The 11,402-nt window shown below is 48.2% G+C and overlaps 1 protein-coding gene across 3 annotated transcripts in view; it reads right to left on the bottom strand.

Moving 5' to 3' along the window:
- Positions 1-5,244: 5,244 nt before the first annotated feature.
- GREB1 (growth regulating estrogen receptor binding 1) overlaps positions 5,245-11,402 on the bottom strand; it is a 159,861-nt gene continuing 153,703 nt past the window's right edge. For all 3 annotated transcript variants that reach the window (XM_090032020.1, XM_090032003.1, XM_090032011.1), the window contains 4 exons: positions 11,205-11,340; positions 10,433-10,633; positions 8,587-8,725; positions 5,245-7,028 (listed from right to left, as the gene is read on the bottom strand). In XM_090032020.1, the coding sequence (XP_089888146.1) occupies positions 6,865-7,028; positions 8,587-8,725; positions 10,433-10,633; positions 11,205-11,340 (640 nt within the window). In that variant the 3' untranslated portion in view covers positions 5,245-6,864. The remainder of the gene's footprint in view (positions 7,029-8,586; positions 8,726-10,432; positions 10,634-11,204; positions 11,341-11,402) is intronic.

The following is an 11,402-nucleotide window of genomic DNA, read 5'->3' on the forward strand; positions in this document are numbered from 1 at the left end:
GTGGCACTGCCAGTAGCGGGGCAGTCACCAGGAAATGCTGCACCTGGGGCCTCCCCAGTGAAGGGCAAGTATGGGATGCGAGAAAACCTCAGCCCCTGCTGCCACGGATCAGAACTAGTGGAGCGCACTCCGAAGGACAAAACAAGGGCCCAGACTCACTGTGAGTTTTGAGGCTGCACTAAAGGAGCCAGGAGTGAGGCTACCGGGGGTGGGGCCCTGAGCTTTCAGAGAGCTATGAGTGAAGCTCCTGGGGACAAAAGGATAAGGGATTGTGAGCCCAGTGTAGGGCAGGGGATAAGGCTCAGTGTAGGGAAGGGAAATGGGGCTTGGAGCCCAGAGTGGGGCTGGGAGCCAAGAGTTGTTAGGGGCTTGGAGCCCAGAATTGGGATGGGGCTTGGAGCCCTGAAGGGGTAAGGGCTGGAAGCCCAGAGTTAAAACCAACAGAAAGCCCAGTGAGAAGGCACTGGGACTATGAGCTCCAGTGGGGAGTGAGAGTCCTGTGTGAGACTCTGGAACTTGGGTCCCAGTGTGCGACGCTGGAAGAACCTGGATGCCATCTGCAAGGCATGGGACATGGTACCCAGGAGGTCAGAACCATATACATAGGCCCTTTGCATCTGGGCAAGTAAATGGGCAGCCTCCTGCCTTATTGACATCCTTCAATCATTATCATCAAGGTATGGCAGGTGAGGTAGGCAGGCAGTTTGCCCAGAGACAAGTCGGTAGGGCTATGTTTAGACCAGCCCTGGGACACCCACTTGTTACACATGCCTTCATTTTAGCCTGAAGACTAGGTGTGTCTACATATGCATTTACTCCAGCCTAGTTTTTCTGTGGAGTAAACAACTACAGAGTAACAGTTTTTGCATAGGTGTCTATACATGTTGGAATTAAGGAGAAGAGTTGCTCCTAGTTCCTTGCATCCCAGCAATGGGCCTGTACAGTCACTGGGCTGTTGCTGCAGCTGGCAGCAGCTGGCAGCCCTTTTTAAAAGCCAGCTCCACTCTGCTCCCTGGTCAGTCTCTTCCTTGCTCAGGAGCAGCACACCCAGTGCAGGGGCAGCACACAGCAGCTTCCTCCGTGGCCACTCTGTCTCCCCACGCTATGCCCCTGCCCTGGCAATGATGACCAGTGCCCTGCAATCCTGCTGGCTACCATGATCACCCTGCTGGCCCACCACACCAATCACTACCTAGCACACAGCCACCTCACCCCACCCAGCTCCCCTACACCCAACAACCTCCTGCCTGCCCACAGCACACCATCCCAGGGCTGCCACCACTGCTGCACAGCTGTCACCACCAGGGATGCTAACAAGGGGATCCATGATGACACTGCTGGGCTGCTATGACCCTCCTGGGCCTCCAGCCGCACCGCCTCTGGGCCCACCATGCCAGCCAGCACTGGTGGCTGCATGTTGTCTAGCAGACTTGAGACAATGAGCAGTGGTTGGATGCCACTGAACTAGGCCATGTTTTGGGACCTGCTTCAGCAGCTCCGGCCCCACCTGCAATGGCAAGACAGTGGCATGCACCTGGCCCTCCCCACCAACACGCAGCTGGGCCTCATGCTACTGAAGCTGGCCATGCCACCAGCCTCCAGTACATTGGACATCTTTTCAGCATGGGCAAAGCCATTGCCAGGCAGGCTGTCCTGAAGGTGTGCAGGGCCTTTCAGGACATGCTGGGCTAAACCATGTTCTGCATCCATGCCCCCCTGGTGGTGGTGGCAGGGTTCTATGCACTGGGATTCCCCCAGTGCCTTGAGGGCCTGGAAAGGACTTACATCCCCATCACTTGCCCACCCCATAGAGACTGTCCCTATTACAGCCACAGGGAATTTCACACCATGGTCCTGCAGACCATTGTGGACCACTGTGGCACATTTACTCACGTGAGCACCAGCTGGGCGGGCAGCACCCATGATGCCCATGTGTTTCAGAACTCGGACCTAGTGGGAGTGGTGGAGAGCAGGTGCTTTGTACCAGGGGTGCCAGACCTGCAGCTGGGCAGTCATGGTCTTGCCCCTGTTCATCAGGGACCCTGCCTACCTGCTCCTGCCCTGTCTGATGCAACCCTACACTGGCCACCTGGACCCCTGCTATGCCCACTTTAACCATTGCCTGGGCCAGACCCAGACACTGGTCGAGTATACCTTCAGCCACCTCAAGGGCTTCTGGTGCTCCCTCACTGCCTACCTCAAGATAACCGAGAACAACCTCCACCAGGTTATCATCACAGTCTCTGTGCTGCATAATATCTACAAGACCCAAGGGGAGCTATTTTGTTACAGTGCCAGCAGTGCCCCCCCACACCAAAGAACCAGGAAGGCCATGCATCTGCCAGCTGGACACCAGGTTGCAGGAAGCTCTAGGACCACCTCCTCCAGCACTCACCACTCTAGACCCCCACCCAGCCGCCCACAGGCCCCCTACTCCCTGCCCAGCCCGCAAACCACTCTCATTTTAGAAACATATCCAAATCAGTCTTTACTCCCCTCACATCACACACCTACCCAACCACTCCTCCCCCTTGCCTCACACCACAGAGCCCCCTCCCTTTCCCACAAACACAGCCTCTTCCCTCTCCAAGAAAGAAAGCCCCTCCACCACCCTCCCCACCCACCAACAATAAAAAAAACCCTTCCCTGTGCAAATTATTTACAAAGTGTTGTTTGTGGTATTCCAGAGTGGAGGTCTATGGTGTGGGGGCACCAAGGGGGCAGAGCCTGGGGGAAGGCAGCCAGCACCCCAGCCTCTGGCTGTTCCCCTATGAGTGCAGATGCCGCAGTGGGTGTGCTGGGTGGGGGCTTGTCCCAGGGCAACAGCAGCTGCTGGTCCTCTGGCGTGGGCAGCTCCCTCTCTTCCAGGAGCTGTCTATGGCCAGCAGGGCTGGCATGTGGCCCTGTCCCTACTGATGGCAGCTCCAGCTCCATGTCTGCATGGAGCTGGGGCAAGCAGCAGGCCTTGGCCCAGGGTGGGGAACTGCATGGTGGCAGATCCAGTGCAGGGTCCAGGCCAGGAGCCCCTGGCAGCTGCAGGTACCACAGAACTTCCTCCCAGGCCAAGGCAGGGGCCTGCTGCAGGGTGGTGGGTGGCTGCCAGGGGGCCTGTGGGGCTAGGGTCAGAGGCCAGGCAGCAGAATGAACGTGAATGAATGCAGGAAGAAAAAATGCGACCACCAGGGTCAGAACAGTGCCCAGCACCCAGCGGTTGTCATCTGTGGCCTGTTCTGCCTGATCCAGGATGGTATTCTGCTCCTGCAGCACCTGTAGCCACTTGCACCTCATGGTGCCTGGGCTGGGGGGGGCATGGGACCCTGGACAACTGGGACAAGAAGCTGCCTATGCCCCCACACTCACCACAGGGGGCCTTTCATAGAAGGCATCCCAAGGCCCCCCACCATGATGCCACTACACCCCAAGCGTGCCCCTGCTGTGCATACCCCGGGCAGTGCACGATGAGCTATTTATGTGGACCAAGGGGTGCCTGACCCATTACTCCCTGCTGCTGCTGATCCTCATTGTTCCCTGAGTGCACCAATGCTTCTGGTTTCAGACCCTGAGATTCGACACCATGGGTGGTCAAATTGAGGCTGCCCCACAACTTCCGCTGCCACCTGGAGGGCTACCTGTGTAGGGTGTGGCGTGCAGGCTTCCAGCCAGGGGCCCTCCCTAGGAAGCAGCTGTTGCTGCTGGCAGTCAGCAGTGTCATGGCCAGCCGTTCCTTGTGGCTGGCCCTAGGGCTGCGCAGCTGCTGAGGCAGGTGCTGGCCAGGGGTCCCTGAGGTGTTAGTGAAGGCTGCAGCCAAGGGGATGGGTGGGATGGGGAACTGCATGCCCAAGGGTCCCTCCTCCAGTGATATGTCAATGGAGGTGGCAGGGCAGGGTAGGAGCTTTGGCAGGCTGCCCATGCTGGTATAAACCATACAGTTGTGGCCTGAGTCCTGGGGCACTAGAATATCGGTCAGCTGCCTCACAAAAGGCATGGTCTTGCAGGCACAGCTGGTTGTGGCCAGTCATGGTAGCCCATAGTTGCCACAAACCTTGACCTTTGTGCGGCCCTGCTGCACTGACTGGTCATGCCCTTGCTCCCACATCCCACCCAACAGGGCCTTATAAATGTGGGTGTTGGATCACCAGCCCTGCTCAAACTAGCGCAGCACCTCTGCCTTGCCTCAGAGCACCATGAGATCACCAGTCTCCTCCTGGCCCCAGTTGGGGCCCCGGAGGGCATGGGTGTGTGCACCTGTGGAGGATGAACTGGGAGGATGAGGCCATGCTGGGTCCTGTGCCAGCTCTCTGGGACCCCATGGAGCTGTCCTGGTGTTGCCTGCTTTGGGCAGCTGTCAGGAGCACCCAGTGCAGAAACATGGCATGGGACAGTAAGCCGCATGCCAGAGGGTATGCCCTGCAGCACCTGCAGGTGCAGGTAGGCTGCTGGGGGCATGCTGCAGGCAGGTGGCAGCTGGTGCCAGAAGCTGCTTGCAAGTGGTCCTGGGGGTCTGACAGGCCTGGCCAGAGGCTACAGTGTGCAAGTAGCCCTGACAGCATTGTCCTGGCAGCCTCAAGGCAGTGTTGTGCCAGGCAAAAGTGCTAGGGTGCTGACAGGCAGGCACAGGAGGTCTGCGACCTGCCCAAGGGGACACACAGGGCCTGCAGTGCCCTCAGGCTACCTGTGTTGTGTGCCCCAGGTCACAAAAAGTCTACAGGCTTTTATAGCCTGCAGGCAGGGGCTACCAGCCCCGCCCAGAAGCAGGAAAGGCTCCTAGGCTGCCAGCTCCCTAGAGGCTGGGCTGACCCAGGAGCAAACTTGCTGTCAGGTTGCGTCTATAAGCATGTTACTGTGCAGTCGTAGTAGGCTACTGTGCAGTAATGCATCTCATGTAGATGTGCCCACTGAGTCACAAAAAGGTAGGGGAAGGAAGATGGGACCTTGGTTTTTCAGAGATTTGAGCAGGGTGGAATATTATCTTGCCCATACTGTTTGTATAGACAGTTGATTTTAATTTCTACTTTTAAATTGTGTCTACAGAGATTTGGCTCCTACACCCATAGCAGGGGGCTATTCCCAAAGCCTTGAACCTTTGAGAGCTTGTTGTATATGCTAACACTATTATATATCCTCTGGATATACACAGTCTGCTTCTACATCTGATTGGTTTCCTCTTGCCAAAACTACTTTTCCGCTGTAAGTGTGAGCAATTAACAATGATCAAACATTTCCAAGACAGCTGTCCATGCATGATATATTTATAAAGGGCAGGTCAAACATGAATATTACAATCCTTAAAAAAGTTTTAAATTAGCTAATCAAATGAATAAAACTGCACAGGAGATACTATTTACACAGAACTTCCCACCTCCCTAAAGAAAGTTCTCACTTCAGAATAGGAACAACGAAATATACAAGCATACCACCTTTGAACAAACAATGTTGTAAACATCAGCCTAAATCTCTTGCATTCACTGAATTTATTTTTTCCCTGCAAATAAGTCAGCTCTTTGGCACAGTCTTATCGTTTGTGCCTTGGTTACAAAGTTGGTCTTGCAATAACTCCAGTTTCCAGACACTTATAGCAACTTAATGCTGCTTCGCCAGCACATTCTGATTCTTGAGTTGGTGTCACCAACCAACAAGGGTTGTCTCCTTATAAGAGGCTTTCTAGTAATGTCTACATCACCTTTTTCTGCAGCCCAGGCCAACGATCAGAGTCACTGATTCCATGAGGACAGACATGAAGGAACGGGGTTGCAATTTCAGGGAATATTTCTATGATCTAAACAGATGTTCCAATCAAGCACTCTCCATTTGATCCACACAATGATCGAAGTTTTGTACTGCACGATATTTTCAAATCAACCTTTTAGATTACCGTGAATACTCTTCAGAGATTCAACCCTGACTTCCCCACTCCTTTGAAGCACTTCAGCAAGATATCATCCTGAAAGGTTATTTTTGTTGGAGTACTTCATCTCTTATGTGGGCTGTATGGTGGCCCAACCTGAAGCCTTAAGCCAACCCAACAAGTTCACCAGTAACTCAAAACACAAGTTTATTCAGGCCTAATAGGTCAATATTACCCTCAGATCTTTTCAGTCACCTGCATTTTTCCAAGACAGTGCATTTTTCTGAAATAAATGTTCAATACTCCTTCCTTGTTAAATCTGCTTTCAAATGTCTCAACAGGCAATATAAGTGCATCTCCATCCCGAGATTCCTACGTGAAAAATTACCAGTGCCATACTTACTACATAGGTAAAGTAGATACCCAGTTATGTTACATAGGAAATATATTTCACATCTCTCCATATGAAAAGCCTCCCTGCACCAATCGGTAGTGTTTTATATGAATGCAAAACTTCCTGTAAATCCAATATTTGGTTTGATGTCTTGTGCTGACTCCTAGATAAATAAGTCTTGAATCACAAATCTACTTCTAAATGTACACACTGTATTTCTGCAATGTAGAAAATGGTTTTAAAAAATCTCAGATATGAAACATGTGACACACTGTCTGTTCTGACAGAATAAATGTGTTCATTATCCTTTCTTCTGATCCATAAATATTTCCATTATGTGAAGCACTGACTCAACATTTCTTTCTAAGTATCAGGAAATCACTTCCATTGGCTAATCACCTTTAAAGAGTCATGTCCAGTGCTGGGAAATATAGAAACACATGTTGGTCAAATATCATTTTAATAAAAACATTTTAAAATTGCCCAAGTGTTTGGGTTGCAGGCAACATTTGCATGAATGTTCCAGAGCACTGAGCTTCTAAAAGGTCATGAGACTGGCAGATGAGAACCTCAACTCTTGCATTACACCTCTTGTCAGATAATCACGATGTGTGTTCATTTTCTATCAAATATGCCGTCCGGTCAGAAAGAAAAGCGGCCTGTCCTCTTTGGCATTGGCAGTTTGGAATTCATCCCGTAGTCGGAACTGCCACTCATCTTCAAGCTCTAATCGGACAACAGTCTGGCGAAGGGAGTTGCGGTCTTGGCAAATTACACACAAGGTGGCACCTGCAGGGGTGGTTGAAACAAACAATTGTGAGTCTTGTGGGGGTCGGGGGCAGGGGGGCTGGGCTAAATCACCAGCCTTCCTCTGCAGTTCTCAGTGTGCAGAACCCTCTATTGATTCCAATGGGATGGGAAGGAAAGGAAAGACGGTTCAAGGCTTAAGATGGTAATGTTGGCTTCAGGAGACACAGGTTCAGCCACAGCATCAGCTCTGCCACAACCTTCCTGTATGACTTCAGGCAAATCAGATCAACTCTCTGTTCTTCGGTTCTCTCATTTAAAATGGGGATAATAATACACCTCTAGCACTTGGGGGTGATGTGTGGAAAAATAATTAAAGGTAGAGAAGTGCTGAGATACTTTGGTGATAGAAAACATCTAAGTATCTCGAAGCAGGAATAAGCCCTTCCCGGGCCAGATTTTGATACTGGTTTGCATGCTGTTGTAGGTTAGTTTGGTCTCAGAATCTGCCCCTAGGTGTTATTATAGCACCTGAGCCCTTGAGCATCTATACATGTCCTTTGGGATTGCGGGGGGCAGGGATTATAATTAGACATTCTAATTAAAATGCCTGCAGTGTCTCATATATTCCGCTTCCCACGCTTCAAAATGGCAGAAGAGGCGCTTTAACGAAAACCTGTTTGACAAGCTTTAGTTAAAGCACCCCTGCCACCATTTTGAACTGTTGGCGATGCTGAATGCATGTGATGGCAAGGCTGCTGGAGTGGCCTAATTAGGCTAACTGAGTCGGCTCCAAAGTGTTCTAATTAGAACGTGCCGGAGCAGGCATCCTGCATGCGTACAGGCACCTGAGATGTCAGGGGAGGCAGTATCAGCCTTTTAGCATTCTGTGAGCTGCTCCCAGGGGATGAAACTAAGTAGAGCTGCAGACACGCTATATCTACATGATGGTGCAATTACTCCTGGCTTTCAAAGGTTTAATTCTCCCTAAGCGTGAAGTGATTTACACTATTGTAGGACTGCACATTAGGTTCCAAGCTTACACTAGTGTCCAAGCAGATTACACAAATGGAAATATATTATGTGTCCTCACCTTAAGACAAGCAGGATGAAAGAGCTTTGTAATACAACTGTTTGCTTTAAAGGTAGAGGATACTGGTCTGCAGTGGTGACAGTCTAGTAGCTTAGAAACTAAACTGATTAATATTATTATTATTAGCATCAAGTCACTTATCTTTTATTCCAAGAAATAGAGAATATGGATCATATTTTGAAAACCGGAAGGACACAACTGCAGACATTCAGTGGCAAATGCTTAAGGCATAAACTGAAGTACCCAATCTGTATATGCACACTAAATAATTATGTACAAAGAGAGGTAATGACACAGCATACATGAAGTGCCTCCCTTGTTCTGAAAATCAGGATTGATTGCAATATTTGATGCTAATTTACTATAGCGAAGGGTCACTGCGATCCCAAAACGGGAGCATAGGTGTTATGTACAAAGGCAAACCTGCTTTAGTTTCTGCCCTGTGGTAGAGTGGTCAACCCACACCAAGCTGATGTTGTAATCTGTAGCCATTGTTCTTCAGCTCACCTTTCAGGAAGTGAAACTTTTTCAGAAAGCTAGCTACAACAAAGGAGTCACAGAGGTAGAGCAGGAGGCCACTGAATATCAACCCAGAGGAACTGATGTTCAGAGAGTGAGGTCGGGAACTCACGTAGCAAACTGCAATCTAATTGGAGGGAAAAAGAACCAGTTAATTTTCTTCAAACTACAAAGTTACTGACTACTGCTTTACAACAAGGTGTGAACATCTGCACCTGCTTCATACTTAGAAATGCTTCCTAATTAAAGAAATGGCCTTTATGATCAACTATGCTGAGGCATTGCTCTAAACAAAAGTCCTTCTACTGATTAAGTATGCTATGTAAGTGATGGTTAAGGTGGTGATGAGGATAATGATTGTTATTATTATTGTGCCTGGATATGGTTGAATTTGCAAGCCACTGTAACAGTCCCTCCCCACAAAAGTAGTCTTCTTCATTACTCTAACTGCTTGAGCTCCTTAGAAATCTTGAAGGTTCACTAAAGATTTGAAATGTTTGTAGCTCTCAAAATACAGAAATCTTCCAATAAGCCAATTCACTAATCCTGTTCCACCACCTTCCAGCTCTGGCAACTATGCTCAGAATTATGCTCAGAACTGTACTGAACTCCTGCAATGCGCTGGATGGCTTACAGCTAAAAAGACATACTATAGAGACTGATGGAAAGACATAACAGAATGCTTCCTCTTCATACAGTGTTTTTCTAAATTTTGAGAAGACCTGGGCCTATCAGCACTCAGCCAGAAAAGAACATAAAGGGCATGGCTCAAAACAATCTGGCAGCAGAGTAAGTTGTGAAGCCCACTACATGGCTCTTTCAGTGATGAGGTTAAGTTGGCAGATAGACCAACTTTGATTTACATGTGGTTTTCCAGTTGGGTGGGAAGACAAAAAAACCAACCAAAAAACAAACATACCAGCAGACAACCCCCCCTCTGTATTACTGTCAGACCTGGTCTGAATTTGAGACTAAATGCGTGCCTGCCTTTTGGAGACAAGCTCTGAACTGAGCACAAGACTAGCACCCTGCAACTCCCAAGTTCTAAGCTTAGCTTTTGTACAGACTGTACTTCTAACATTCACTTCTCAGCTTCAGTTTCATTCTGGATGAAATAAGAACACTACATTTATGTACCTACTGGGGGTATGCTGAAAACTGGACAGTGATAAAAGCACTGCAAGAGATACAGCCAGACAAAGGGTCATGTCATATGGAAGAAACAAAATGCTTTGGTATCTAGTAAGTCAAACTCTAATACAACATATGCACTAAATGAATAAAACTACTGCTTACTATTGTGCACAATGGAAATGCAGTTAATGTATCTCACCAGGGATCCAGAAGCATGAGTTTGAGCAATGCTCTGGATCTGGACCAAGAGTTGTGTTCTTCCCAAACTCCCAACAGTACCACCCCCCACCTCCCAGCCCAATCAATCTATCAGTGGGTACCTGGTCATCCAGACTGGGAAGCCAAGACAGACAGATCTTATGCTATCTACATCCTTTTCCTTGTGTGTTGCTAGCTACAGAAGTTGAAATGTGTTGGCTGCTGTGCTAGCTAGATAGGCCACCCAGCCTCAAGTGGACTCTTGATTGCTAACAACAACTATGGCAGGGTTCTAAGGTGACTTTATTATTTAATTTGTAGTGTCTGATCATTAATTTCTATGTGTATCTTATTGATCTTTACAGTTATAATGATCCAATACTCTATTGGTTAAGGGCCATGTAAATACCCTGCAGGACTGTTATCAGAGAACTAGTGCAACACTTGGGTTAAAATATCTGCCAAGACTGCAGAACTACTTTAAAATAATTTTGTTCAGTACCTGTGGTCCTAAGTTAAGGTAACAGTCCACAGATAGCACTGGATGGATATAATTCTTCAGTGAGAGAGGGAAGAAGCGATGGCTGTGATACTGGAGGTATTTTTCAAGCAGCAGCTGGGCAGGTGCTGCCAAGAAGGTATGCTTGCTGTCAGGAGCACAAATGTACTGAGCCGGTGAGATTGAAACTGGAGTATCAGATACCTACGAGGAAAAAATATTTCTGGTACAGATCAATCCTGACCAACCAAGCTCTAATTATCTAAATTTGACTTTGCACAAATTGCTTCACTGTCCCACAAATCTAAACTTCATACAGGAACCAAAAAATGTTCAGCCAAAACTCCTAGTTCCCACATTCCAAATGTCCCTAGAAAACTGAAATTTTTGCTGTGCTTATGTATGGAATTTGGGGATTCTACTTTACACCCAGTTTTCTTCCTGAACATGGAATAGTGTAAAGAAGGACTATAGTGCAATACAAGAACTCGGCCTAATGAGTTGACAGTGAAAGCTTTCTTGCTTGAAAGGAAAGAGAGACTTTATGTGGGCTAAGAAGTTTCACAGGAAAATGTCTGACAAAGATAAATGTGCATTTATATCCTGAAAATAGTGCATCCTAACAAACTTCATGTTTATGAAAACATCTAGTAGCCCATCTGTGTTGACTTTGGTAATGGGATGTACACCAAGACACCTCATTTTTTCTGGTAAAAGGCTGATAAAATCTACAAACACATCACTTCAACAATGAAACAGAATTCTCAGTTCTCACCTTAGACTTAATATGGAAGGACCTCTGTCCTCCTACGGCAATTTGCTTCTTCATGATGCTGAAGTGATTGAACCGACATATCAGAAGGCCAGCACTGTGGACACGCAGGTTGAAGTCAACATCATCACATGTGAATCTGGGAAGAGTGGAAACCATATTAATTTGTGTGCAATCTTGTTATTGCACATTAGCTGAAAA

This window comes from Crocodylus siamensis, chromosome 1 (assembly GCF_052110815.1).
Source record: "Crocodylus siamensis isolate JL-2025a chromosome 1, ASM5211081v1, whole genome shotgun sequence".
Lineage (NCBI taxonomy): Eukaryota > Metazoa > Chordata > Crocodylia > Crocodylidae > Crocodylus > Crocodylus siamensis.